The 14,384-nt window shown below is 37.2% G+C and overlaps 1 protein-coding gene across 1 annotated transcript in view; it reads left to right on the forward strand.

Moving 5' to 3' along the window:
- Positions 1-14,384, forward strand: part of LOC141902793 (pleckstrin homology domain-containing family G member 4B-like) — a 46,741-nt gene that overhangs the window by 8,526 nt on the left and 23,831 nt on the right. Inside the window, exons 3-9 of the mRNA XM_074790690.1 lie at positions 9,374-9,497; positions 9,790-9,895; positions 10,790-10,894; positions 12,221-12,337; positions 12,955-13,202; positions 13,983-14,121; positions 14,255-14,377. Coding sequence (XP_074646791.1) covers positions 9,374-9,497; positions 9,790-9,895; positions 10,790-10,894; positions 12,221-12,337; positions 12,955-13,202; positions 13,983-14,121; positions 14,255-14,377 — 962 coding nt within the window. The remainder of the gene's footprint in view (positions 1-9,373; positions 9,498-9,789; positions 9,896-10,789; positions 10,895-12,220; positions 12,338-12,954; positions 13,203-13,982; positions 14,122-14,254; positions 14,378-14,384) is intronic.

Genomic DNA, 14,384 nt, shown 5'->3' on the forward strand with positions numbered 1-14,384 from the left:
CGCAATTTATACAAACTCCACTTGCGCATCGTAACGTTGCGATGATGGAGGGGTCTTCACGTATCGAAGCCTCGCCGTTAATGAGCTTTAAATATCATTTTCGAACAAGGAATTTTGACAATGATGTACGGTCATCGAAAACAACGCTCGTATTGACGGGGAATCATAATGGAAGTTTCTACGGTATATTTGAATAGCAACGATTATCCAGAGAGTTCTTGGTTTTGTTTAACAGTTCACTCATAGAAAACATAATAAACTTTTGATTTGCTTGTGATATTTTTACGTTGACCCTATAAAGGGCAGTCAATGTGTTATCCAAACGGTGTATTAGAGCCTATATGAAAAACTGTCATTCATACCGTTTCTTAACAGTGCTTTACAAATTTTTTTGGTGGCAATTTGGGGGATTTTACCTAAGGGGTTAATGGGGGGTGATATTTACCGGAGGGATGCTTACCTACATTCTACTACAGCCTATATGAAAACTGTCATTTATAATGTTTTATAAAAACATTGGTTTGCAAATTTCTTTTGTGTCATTTTTGCCAAATAAATCACGAGCTATTCCTACACAGTGGCCTGGGTATCTGTTTTTGATATTGGTTCGAACTTTAGAGTCCATGGTTCGAATTACTGCATTCTACGATGGGATGCACGCGCGCGCGCGAATGTGATTTTTACTGAGCGATATTTCAATTTGAAGTGTCCGCTGCCACCACCCGGTCCTTCTGCTATAAGCAGATGGTACTCGAAGAGTATGTCATTATGTCTGTGTGTATTATGCAGGCGAAATGCACAATGCGGCATATAATGAATTATGATATGCAATTAGTATTCTGTGAGTGGCAGCATTTTCGTGAGTTCTTGATTTATGAGGCATATAAAAATGTGTAGGTTCCTGTGTAGAAATATAATTTATGAAATGCATACGTACTTGCAGATGCTTTGTCAAAAATATATAAAAGGATGTACTTAGTAAAGCCCAACAAATCCCTTAGAAGGCACCAAAACTGTTCCAAGTTGTCAACGCCCCACACCTGAGCCGGATAATGCAGACACAGTGCTTGAATAGATAAAATCGTAATTTCCCCTTTGCAAGACCCTCAATCTCGATGTAGATATAAATAGAGCAGAGGAGAATTCGGTTGTAAATTCAAATAGATTTGACAAGGATGATGAAAATTTGCTTGTAAATGGTGCAGATTTGTAATAAATATGGTTTTGTGATGCATTGCATGCTTGCCACAGTTCCCTTTGCTGAGCACATATTTTTGGCTTGCGTGTGGGGGCGGGACAGGGGGTATGGTGGGGGATGGGTACATTCTGCACTTAATGTATATGAACTTAGCACAGTGCGAAATGTGCTTGTGAAGATATCCATCAAATAACCCCTGGATCCAGTCCTGATACGAGTGGCTTACCACAGTCCATTTCAAAATGATGAATATTGTCACAAATGATGATTTGTTATTGTTTTTATAACAATTCAGGTCATTTTAGGTCAGTAATCCAATTGTATATATCTGGAGCGCATATATGTTAATATATATATATATATATATATATATATATATATATATATATATATATATATATATATATATATATATATATATATATATATATATATATATATATATATATGCAGCATGTAAAATCTTATAAATCGATATTACTACAGGACAGCATGTTACAATAATCTATTACCGTTGTATCAGGTGCTGTTTTATGATTTGAATGATAAAACCTTTAAAACGCGATTATCAGATTTTTGGTGAATGGCCGGGCCAACTACGGCTATTCCAGTCAAACAGCTAAACTGGGTGAAGTGTACGCAAATTTTGTCGTGTGCAGTAAAGATTCATAGATAGTTTGCTGGCCCCTTCCATGCCTAACCATGTCTGGCAAAAAGTCTGCGCCTGATTTTGGTTTTAAGGATTTTGTCAATGGGCTTTCGTACTGAGACGCAATTTGCTTTGGTATTATTGTTTATATATTTTTGGTACCCCTACTTTTCCCCAGTATTTTCAGTATGAACAGCAGTTAGGTTTGATTGCAAAATCTGCCAACGTGAAATATCTTGCGGCATTGTGAGATGTATTAAGTGTTTTTTTCTTCGTTCGGTGGATTTTATCTAATTCTATTTTCTCAGCAGAGGCAAACACTGTCGGCAGAAAACTTGCGTGTTCGATTGATCAATTGATTGGTATTAGTGGTGTACTCCTCTCAACTGTGCGCTAAACATCAATAGAACCGATTGGCTTACATCCTTAGTGCAGTGCCTTATAATCGAATAATTCGCTAGATTTATTTCGATTCATACGAGACGTATGACTGAAGACTGAAGGTGAACTCGAAGTTCTTTGAATGGTGCCTCAGAAGTTCAGAACTGCCAACTGTTCCTGATTTTCAGTATTCGTTGCTATTTTATAACGAGAAATGCTCATTTGATTTATTTGATACATACTAAAATATGAAACATGTTACTGAGGATCTCACTGTTGATTACCGATTAATTTGAACATTTTCTATCAATATTTCAATGAAATGTTACTGAAAAAAATCAAAGAGGTTGGCAGCCCTGGGAGTTCTTCGTCAATATTTTGCTGTCAAGAAATGATTGCTTTAGGCGTGCGCCCACGAGAGAATTATTTTCACGGAAAATATATGACAGATAGTTTTCCTCGATATGTCTATATAAGCCCTCGACCTTCTGTTGTGAATAGAATTTTAAGAAGGCACGGCTTGACAGCATCCGTCAAGGGATTCCTTTTAGGTCATATGAGTATATTTTTGTTGAAGTTACAACATCACGGTGGGTTGATTTGTATTAGACAAAGGTTTCAGCTGTAAGAAGACATTTTCAGCATGTGATTAAGGGACCCAGTGTCCACGGGCACAGGTCAAGTAAATCCTTAGATACTGATCACGCCAAATTTTTGGCCATCTTACAATTACATCTACGTTTGAAAATCACATGTGGTTTCCACGGATTTTCTACCAGTTCGACAAAGGTTTCAGCTGTAACGCGCTTATATCCGACACATTTTCATGAAAGGTTGTAATTTCCTGTGGCGGACGCAGGTGTTTCGGCCGTTGATAAATCGTTTAGTAGTTTAGTAACTCCTTCGAACTCCCTTTATATGAATGACCCAGTACTGCCCTGTATCGTACTCGATTGATCCTTTGTTGTAACAAAATCATCGAATTCCATTGTTGTCAGTATCTGATCGTCCACGATTTCATGATTTCATTGAGGAGAATTTCCGATTGTTCGTGCTGTGAATGTGCAGACGGTGAAGACACGCGCCCAACGGGCGTTCGCCGGACGATTCAATTTCCTGGACGACTGCTCTCGGGTCGAACCAATAATCCAACTAAGAATTCGGGAACTATCTATCATTCGGAGCGGGTTTTAATTTCATCGTTATCGAAGATTTCTGCCTCATCAGCCTCGGATGAATATCTTGATCGGGGGCACTGTGTAGATCTGTGACCAGATTGTCATCGCGGAACTAACCTGATTTTGATTATTCCACATACTCGATCATCCCTGTGGTAAAAATCCCTCTCCCCAATTCTTCAAAGTAGGTAGGTTAACATCCCCCTCATGAATGGAGTGCAAGTAGATACAATCTTAAGGTCAATTCATTCATATTGATATATTCAACTTATTCATATTTTGAGCATACAAATTATTGTACAATTTGAATTAGGAAAATACTAAAAATCTACGGTTCATTAATACTAAATTGATACTAAAAGTTATCGCACAGTTCGAATATATCGCTTGTTGATAAAGAGTTCCCTGCACCGTTCAAATATATTATCTCGATCTTATGGTTAGATTTACACAAAGGGACGCACAAGAACGTAAGATTCGGATCCTAGTTATAAGTTAGATTTCACTCGAGTGCTGAGGTACATAATCGATTTGAACTGATTTTAGCTTCTTAAATCTAAATCATTTCGTGTATGCATTCTGGAGAAAACGTCAGGATCAAATCCCTTCAATTTCAGAGAAACGAGATCAAATTTAATGACACAGTGGTTGAGACAAAAAAGCTTATTTCTATGCGTGTGCGGATTTTGAATACCCTCATACTAGCGGAATGGAACACGGTGTATGAATGCCATGACAACGAAATTGCGACAGTATCATTTCAATGAAGAACTCCGTCAAGGTTAACCACCTTCCACGTTACAGACATCGGCCTTGAACTTGTACAACTATCCAGATCCATCAATCTCTCGCGTAATGTTCTTTTTCTCTCGGTGTAAATCATATGATTCCCGATTGGGGGCACGTTTCCTGCAGCGGGAATTTGCTCGACATCGGCGCGATTGTTTCTGAGAAAATCTCTTAAACGATGGATACATCGTCGTTAGTCGTCGTGGCGGGGAATGGTTTATTCGTACTCGGTTAACGTCACATCTTAACAAACAATTCTATAAACTGCATTACCTGCCTATTAACGTGTCCATCAAATGTGTGGAGTATATTATAGGGTATGAATGTATTCATCCTTTTTTTACAGTCGACTTTATGTGGCGTCTGGAATGTAGGTGTTTAAACCCTCGATATATGGTAATTCCAGAGCTGCGAATTGAATTAAGGACTTTGACTAGAGTCAAATTAAGCCGCAGCTGCTATGGAGATGCATATAATATGTTTTTATTTCATAAATTCTTTTAATAGGGATTGACCCTGTTATTTATTCAATTGGTAGATTTTGTTTGTTTTGTTTTGATTTGGTGTCCCTTTCAAACCCACCACACGTGCCGGGAGCAGCCAGCGGGTTTGATTTTGAAATCGGATATCAAAGTACGGATATAGTTGTGTGAATTTACGCGTTCGAATTTACGGAATTAATTTTTTCAAATCGAAGTACATAATTGGAAATTTCAGTTCCGGTTCGTTCAAACAATCTTCCGATCAGTCTGAACCGGCAAGCGATTGATTTTGAGGTTCATTTTGTTAGCTGACTAATTCAATACGATAATATGTTTTTAGCCATCTATTTTAATTTTCGCTCGATATGTTTGTTCTTTCTTTTTTCCTCGATAGGATCTTTAAACTTAGCGCCTGGAGCAATAAAATGAACCCTATCCCGGAGAAGTTTATCACCCACTGTGCTCCGTGGTGATTCGTCAAACTCAGCGAATTGTTTTTTCGCCCGTGGCTGCTCATCATTGCGTTAAGGGTTTTGAGAATGTTAGGCAAAATGTAGTGAAAATTGAAAAAATACCTCAACGGCTTAGGGGGGATATTCATAATCTAGGTGCATTTTTCATTACAGATACTGCCGGTATTTTGTCAAAATATTCATGATTTTCATTTTCATAACGAAAGGTTGTAATTCAACGCTTAGCACCAGTGATGTTGGATACTCAATTCCTTCTATCGAATAAGCTTATTGTTAACTCTTACCAATGTCGGACCAGGCCCGAGCCAAATTTTAGCACCAGACAAATGATTGTGTTTGAATTGCAACTGGCACCGGAAATGATCCACTTCGCTTTGTTTGAGCATTGTTAAGTATCGAGTGAATGGTTTGCGCGTAAACGCGCTCTCTAATTAGGCACGGGCCAAATTTGCCCGAGCCTGATCCGTGCCAATTTGGCCCGGACCAAATCGTCTCCGTGTGATCGCAGCTATTGTTAATAAAATGTAGGTAAAAGTCGTGATCGCACGGGCATTTTTGGCCCGCATCATGGTCCTGCTGTTGTGAAACCTGTTCCACCTCTAGGACCGGCCATAAGTCGGGCCATTGCTTATCGCAACGATGTATCATTCATGGTAGGCGCACAAAACTGAAGACATGAAAAAAAACATCATTCTGTCCGTGACAATTCCATTTTGTAATATATTTGTCAAAGATATTTTGTGTGCTTAAAAGGACCAATCAATAACAAAGCTCGCCAACTAACCTCCTGTCGGGATAAATCTTTTAAAGCAAATTAGTTCTTGCCCCGCTCGAAAGCTTTCAACCAGCAGTTCTTGTCACTAGGGATCTTTCGGAAATAGAGGAGTTTCTTTCTTCCAATCAATACTTCTTTTGTTTTGCCTGTTACATGTTTCAGATGGATAAGTAACCCATTCGATGAAATGCCTATTGATTTATTATCGACTTGGCTTTTATAAATAGTTGCGCATAGTTAGCGAGGTTAACTATGTAAGAATGCCTTTCGCAATTAATCAAATATCATATTAATTATTGAGGTCCGTCCACGTATTGTATGGAATAGAGTTCAATGTACTTATATACAAACAGAAGTTGTGTTGGCGAACTGAAATGGCATTAGTTTCCCACAATGAAAATGAAGAGAAAACTTAAGGATTTTGATTTGAAGTAAAGTTGAAAGCAAGGTTTCAATTATTCAGTAAATTTTAAATAATACTTATTCATTGTTTGTAGTTAAACACTAAAATGTATATAGTCTATTTTAAAGAGGGTAATTCTGCTGTGGCGATCAAAGATTCAATATGAGGAAAGTGAGGACCAGTTTGGTTGATGGCAAGAGAAAGATTGAAAGAAAATTGTAGGACTAGCAGTGATTGAAAAGAAAAATGCGTAGGTTCAATATAATCCATCTAAAATGTTTCCACAACTTAAAAATTACTCCAAAAATAACTGAGTTTCGTCTATACAGAGTCACTTTGGACTAAACTTGGTATTCTGAACAACTTAGCAATTCAAACCTTTAGAATATCTATGGTTTATTTGCAACTGAGGAAATGTATCATTTATTATTTAAAGTGCCACCTGGTGGCAACACTGAAAATCGCAGGGACATGGAATTTGTTACATAGGTAGATCTCAGTAATCACTTTAAAACTAGACTGAATTGGAACCGAAATTTCCAATTGTGTACTTTGCTTGAAACAAAAAATTCTGTAAATTCCACCACCGATAAGACAACCATATCTGTACTTCAATTTCTGATTTCATAATCAAACCCCTCCCCCTGTTTCGTTCCGGCAAGGTGTGCTGAGTTTGTAAAGGACACTAAATCAAGACAAAATCTACCAATCAAAAAAATGATAGGGTCAATCCCCTTTTTTTAAATCATTCAAAATTAGACTGCACCGTGGAAAAAAAGTCAATGAAAAATACTTCTGGCGATTAGTATGATTACATTCAGATTTCAGAGGCTTAGAAATCCAGATTAAAGTTGATTGAAGATGAAATTGAAATAAGTTACGCCAACTAGTGGGATAGCTTGTGCACTGGTAACCCAATTGATCATTCGGCTTTTCGATATTTTGATATCTCGTCCTGAATTATTCAGAATTCATTTTCGGTGCCGACAAGAAATTAAGCGATTCCATGTCATTTTATGGCGAATGAAATGCGTTCAGTCAGGTGTGAAATTCTATTGTTACAGCAAGCGATCCTGTATCTCCGGTAATGGATTATTATTTATTCATGTAAAAAACAGCGCGTTTACGCGCGATCACGTTAACCCTTCCACCACCACCACCACCTCGAAAACCATAATCTGGGGCTGAAAGTTTTCCGTATAAATATGGATTTCCGTACTGGTTTTATTTTCAAGGTCGTCGGAAATAAGTTCCATATCTTTATTCTTAAGTTGTTTCCTGTTCTTTATATCTCTGGTTCTATGAAAAATGAAAAGATTCCTCAAGCGTCTTATTATTTTCAATTTCTAAGTTATCCAGGTAAGGTCTATCAGCCTAACTCAATAGATTGAAATAATTGTGACAGAAATTGTTGTATCTTTAGTATTTCCAACTTTCAACCCTGATAATCGATCAAATGACCTAAATTTCTAGAATTTCAAGAGACCTAAATTTCAAAAGATTTTGCAAAGTTTCAGATGGTCGTGATTTTATTTCGCGTAGATTATCAGACTTTTAACTGCTACCGATTTGTCGAGTCACTACTAAATGCCGTCTGAATTCGTACTTGTAATTTACTTGGCCAGATGGTGTAGGAATGCTCATCTCTTGTACGATATCGCGCTTCATTAGACTTAACATTAACCGAATAATCACCTTATTCGCCGATAACCGATGAGTTTTATTGTTTATAGTCGCAATACAGCACAGGGTAAAATCATCGGGGTATTCGGTAAAAAAATTCAATTTGGAGAATATAAAGATCTGGGTGTACGTTTTTGTTGATAATCAGCGGCGCGACCTCTCGTGGGACGTTTGATTCAGACCAGCCGAGAATACTCGATCAGCCTTGGAGTAAAAAGAGGATTTCATTTTTTTCTCCGCGCGCAGAGATCGGCATCTGTTAATGCTTTACGATTTTCTTTGTTGTACAGTTCTTAACTCTATTACGAAAAATGATTGAATGTGTAAAAAGTTTTCTCAGTGTGTGTGTGATCTCTTGATTATTTTGATTTTTTTTAGAAACGCAACTACGGAAATTAAATCGTAAAAAAAACGATAACTAGCAGGAAATTGGAATGTATGGCTGGCGTAGACTCGTAAATCTTAAATAACGTTTTAGTTACTTTATCCAATTTTTTTAGCTTGTAATAAATGACTACCTCCGCTTTATGTAATATTAATATTCTGAATGATTCAGGCTCGTCAGTCATGGGAAGATAGTCGCTCAAACCATTTAAAGTTTTCTTGATAATTGCATTCGGTGTAACTTTTCTGTAGCTTAATCAGTTATTTAAATTCTGCGCTGCGGTTGTTTGGCTCACTTTAACAGATAGCGAACTTCTGAAATATTTTTTCGGTTCTCCTGCACATGATACCGGTAAAGTTAGATGGTAGAATATAGAAACTTATTGTTTGATGTTTTTTACACTACGAGAGAGAGCGAGAGAGAAAGACCTGCTGTAAACCTGTCTCACTCGTGAGAAGAAAAGTTTGTTTATGCTTATTATTACTATACCTAACTGGTTACAGAAATATCAGTTCAAGGTTTTTTTCCCAATAGATGTGTGATAAATAAGGGGTATGATACAAAATACACGAAAAAAAATGGCAAAGACGTATTAATGTATACCAACAAATGACCAGGCAATGAAAGGGGGAACCTGCAATCCCACCTGTGGGTATTATGTGATGAAAGTTCTTTCATGTTCAAATATCTTTTAAGCTGGTCTCTCTGTCTGCCAAATCCAAATACATAGGACATAGCTAGGATATATTCTATATAAATCATAGGATACTCAAAAAAACTTTGATAAGATTTCATTGATTCATTTATTAGTTATAAGTTACTTTGATTGTGAAGTACAGACATCCCACTTACTACAACTAGAGACCCATGACAGTTCCACATGTCAAATACCCAATTGCCTGATTGTGACTTATGATTTACTAACATCTATCATTTTGACACTAATGGATTGAAAATCTTTCTGATTTTCCTTGAAGGCACAGTCGACAGGAAAGGAAGCCCGCTGGTAGTCGTGTCAACTGCTCCTATGATCTGGCAGAGTAAGGAATTCAGTCATACGGACTTATCGAAAATTCTCCTATTTTACCATTCGATTTACAAGTAAGTACCTTCGCTTCTTCGCTCGATAAACAACACATGAGCTGTCAATCAAGAACTTCTTCGGAAATTTGAAAGAAAACTCGAAATAGATTTAGTTTTTCATCAAAAAGTAAGCAACTGCTTCCGTTGAATGCAGTAATGAATTTATGCTGTTTTCGCCAAATTATTGAATTTCTTTTGATATTCAGGAGATTTTCCCATATTTCCCATATTGTCTTCATCAAATTCTTCCTGCGCTTTAAATTGATATTTTCTCAATGAATGAAAGCCATCTATGCAATCTTATTACTAGGGAGGATTTTCGAAAGAAAGGATTGGCTGTGATAGTGGATGGCAGGAGCGGATCCGCAGCACTTTCGGTTTTAACGGATCTTCTCGAGGCACTCTACGCCGTAGAGGTAATTAAATGGATTAATAGTCAATTACGTAGACACTATCCGAGCACATTACTACTACCTATTTGGAAGTATTTCTATTCCTTTTAAGGCTTCAATTTCCTCTAAAATACCTGCAAATATGGCGGATTTGAAATCTAATTTCAATGAAAGTTCTATTTTCTATGCAAAATACCCTGTTTATGGCATAATTGGAAATTTGTGAATGCTGCTCCAAGTAGCATATAGCTTCGACTGTTTACAAAGTTCTTTTTTCACCCAGACCTGCATTCTTAGGTGTTACGTTGCTTATGTCATCCTTTGGTTTCCGCCATTCATTCTAGCGTCAATGCAATATAGAACATACCGGTAATGTCCATTAACATTTACATTCCAAAAAAATGTACTTTTTGCACTCAAAAACGGTATGTCAGTCAAAACAATTGGGTTTCTGTGCATAAATTTTCCCATATTCAGGTTTACTTTTGATGAACGCGTCAAATTGCAGGTCGTCATCCGCAATTGTCAGGTCTCCAATCATTAGCAATTACGTACATGTGATTGTGCATCGTGATGTGCGCAATTAGCGGCTTCCAACGCTGTACTGCGCTCGCTCTGTCTCTGCCACTGTGCTACGGTTTGAGAAAAGTCACGTTCCGTAATGTTTGTCTAACATGAGTCTACTATAAAACCGTACATAATTAATAATATCTTATTGACATATTATATATTACATAGTGAGCTGTAAATATTTCTATGATTAAGATGCGATTAGACAAATACTGATCAGTGCATTACTGTTAATGCACTGTTTAGACAAAAAAAATAAACCTTCGAAGCCATGTATCTCGATATCGCGATGAGAATTCATTAATGCACTTCTAATTTCTATTTTTTTAATGACATTTTCATCTTCAGAGCACAAGAAAGAATGCCATAACAACAGTGCACGTTATAGCTGATAAATATACACAGTCCCTACTGTTCAAGTGTCAGAGCTTTAAACCCCAGGGTGTACCAAAGGTGAGTCCAAAGGTAGTAAAAATACTTAGCTTTTCAGTATGCTATAAGGATTCCAAAGACTTGCGTCAAATGAATGTCCAATCAAATATAAAGGATGGCTTTTTGAAACTGAATATTACTCACAATACATAGGTCTACCTTACATGTATTTTTGGTATTGTTGGCTTAGATCTGAATAAAAAGCCACCTAAAATAGGTAATATTCATACATTTAGGATAATTTTTAGGTCTAGTCAATGGGCTCATTAAAAATTTGACTACACAGCAGGGTTGATCTGGGGAAAATGGAGAACATCCTTTTCTAGGCACTCTTAGGTGTGAGGTGTAATCATAGTATTTTGTATCTCCATGGTTTTGCCTAATTCTCCACTATATTTAATTGTTCATGGGATTCATTTTGAATGTCCTGCTGTCATGGACTACAAATAGGGTCATATTTGAGTAAATTAGGTGATGTTAGTCTTAGTTGTCATTATATAATATTCTATCCAGTCCCTGTTTATGTGGACATGTTTGCTTAGTTTTGTGTTTACACCTGGTCGTTTTCTGAATAAAGCTTTCCATGTAGTTGGTTGGGTATTCCGGGTATTCTATCTATTCAGGGGCTTTGCCTTAAGCGTAGTGAGTCAGTGAAATAGGACTTCTCTCCTCTATACTTGATTTATTAGAAATTCGAAATACCTCACTGTGACCTGCCTCGACCATCTCGGAAATGATAATCATCATCTTGTTTTGGAATATTGGATTTGAAAGGTGGAAAAATAAGCGTGTGATGAATTGAAACGATCTGATTTAGTGGTTATTACACCTTAGCTGCATTGCTCTGAAATGACAGCTGGCATACGGGAAATATGGAATTAATGCGTAAACACTTGAGTAATATTGAATTAAGGCACCGGGGTATGTTGTAAATTGACTTCACTCAAGGTTAGATAATATTGCTCTACATCGCTGTTTAGTTCATCCATTTAAGATTTAATGCAATGGATTGGTTATAGATGTTCTGAGAGTGCCTTTACTGTTCCTGCGACTGCTTCGTCTAAACCGCTGTCGTTCTATCCTTGCAGTAATAAGTCGAATGATTTCTCCAAGTTCGATCTAACCTCTCTCCTAGACTTACTCCAAAAATCCTAAACAGATTCCCTTACAAACCCTAGTAATTCTATGTACTATACCTAGTGGAATACTGTGGGGTAATGGATTTCTCGCAAAAAGTGAAATTTCAAAATTTAGTTCTGTTTTTCATTTCATCGAAAATGACATTGAAATATTCCATAATAGAACGGTTTAATTTTGTTGGTAATTTTCATATTTCTATATTTGCAGATCGATCTTTTCACGTCAGTGGATAAATTACAAAAATATATCGACAAAGCACAGCTGCCGACTAATATGGGAGGTACCCACTCCCATAACCATACATCATGGGTACAATTTCGCACAGTGAGTACGCTTACATTAGTCGGGATCAATGATCTGCATAAATTTCATGAAAAAAATCTGATTTAGGTTTGTCAAATGTTGCAAACATCAATCAATATTCATCAAAAACGAAATGGCACCTTGATATATATCAAAATACCGATTGACATGGATGTGCGAAAAATGATTTACATTCACTGAACAAAGCTTATAAAGTTAAAATGATTGATTCTAAAGTCAGATACAGTAAACCTTGCTTAAAACATCATGTAACTTTAAATTTCGTGTATCCCAATACGTAATACGTAAGCTGTGATTGTGATAAGTCTTTTAAATGATTGCCGCGAGCATAGCCCAGTGCCAAATTAGGCCTGAAACAACTGTTCACTCAGGTGCCAAATCAGCCCGTGCCTGTTTGGCCCAACCAAAAACTTCGGACTGGACCAGAGTCAAATTTAGCATGGATCAGATGTGAATTACAACTGGTTGGGGAAGTGACTCAAGTACTTGAGTGGTTTATGTGTGAACGCGCTCTCTGTAATTTGACCCGGTCCAAATCGTGTTTGTGTCTCGGTGTGATCTTGGCTGTTGATGGTCCCTTTACAAGGTGAACTGTATCTTGAATTGGTTTTTTCCAGGAACTGGAAAGCTTCACGATAAATTGTCGTATCGCGGCCAGGTTTCTTGTCGGAGTTATGCAAGAAATGAGCGATTATAGTTTACTTCCGAAAACGCTCAACGAAACGAACGCGTTGATCGAGCGACACGAGAACAGCATCAAGAAAGCATTCGACGATCCGCGAGTGACGCACCTGCAAACAGAATGGGAAACGTTTCATAAGCTGGTTCGCGAGAAGGAAGCAAAAGGGTTGCCTAGCGATTTTCTGTAAGTTAAACACGTGAAACCTTAGAAACTTACTTTTTGCTTTTCAAGTTGCTGTAAGATTTATTCAATTGTCTGTTAGAATTTTTTTTAACAATTTTATAATCGCTAGTCTCGAATAATGGAATATGTTATTTTCTTCGTTATAAGTTTACGATGGATCTTGGATCTATAGGCTGGTTATTAACCAGTTTTGACTCTAAACTGGGATTAACTCGGTTGATGGTCAATATGGCCCAGGGTCTAGTTTCATAAAAAGGTTGAAAATCTTTATAAATTGTGTTAAATTCTTCATTCATTCAGTTTATCTTTGATCGATTTAGGAGCTGATGATCTTTGTAAAATTGATCCTCCTTCGCAGGGATTTGAACCTGATGGCATCACTAGACTCAGCTATGGCACGAAACCCTGCCATACTAGACCGGGTGTGCAAGTATATGCGCAGGCACCAATCATATTGCCTGTTGTATAATCACTGAGGCAAATTGTAATAAAACTTGATATCTGATTGGCTAATAATGACATCGTCTAAGCACATGGGCTAGTACAAATGTATCTGCGCACATGGGCTAGTGTGGTATGGTTTTGTACTGTGACGAGTCTCGATGCCATCTGGTTCGAATCCCTGCTGGGGGCAGGATGGTAAAACTGGGCCCAAAACCAATGTGCATAGTGTTATCTGTACAAAACTCGTCTAGCCTATACATCTATATGTCTTGAAAATGTTTGTGATTTCCTATGAATTTTTAGAAAACAATTTCGACTTTGTCGACTCCATTTCAGGGATGCTGTCGAAACAGCTAAAGTGTTGTATAAAGAAGTACACGATACGGTGTTCAAATTGGTGAAACTAGCCGATGAAAGAGTCCATCGTTTGGAACAGTGTCATCAGCTTAGGAATTTTGAAGCTGAATGCACAGAGGTAATTATGCAAATTCTGATCATTGAAATCTAATGTATAATACTGTAAAATATAAAACTGTACTATGACCCTTGTCAATTTCTATCCATCAAGACTGTTGTAATTTTTCAATGGTCTGCGTATCTTTTCGTAGGTTTTGAACTGGATGAAACAGACTGGACAAGTTAAGTTAACTTTACATGAAGTAATTGCTGACACTTTAAAAGGAATCCGCATTCAACAGAAAAATTTCGATAAATTCTACTTTCAAGCAATGGTAGGTG

The sequence above is a fragment of the Tubulanus polymorphus genome, chromosome 3 (assembly GCF_964204645.1).
Source record: "Tubulanus polymorphus chromosome 3, tnTubPoly1.2, whole genome shotgun sequence".
In the NCBI taxonomy this organism is placed as follows: domain Eukaryota; kingdom Metazoa; phylum Nemertea; class Palaeonemertea; order Tubulaniformes; family Tubulanidae; genus Tubulanus; species Tubulanus polymorphus.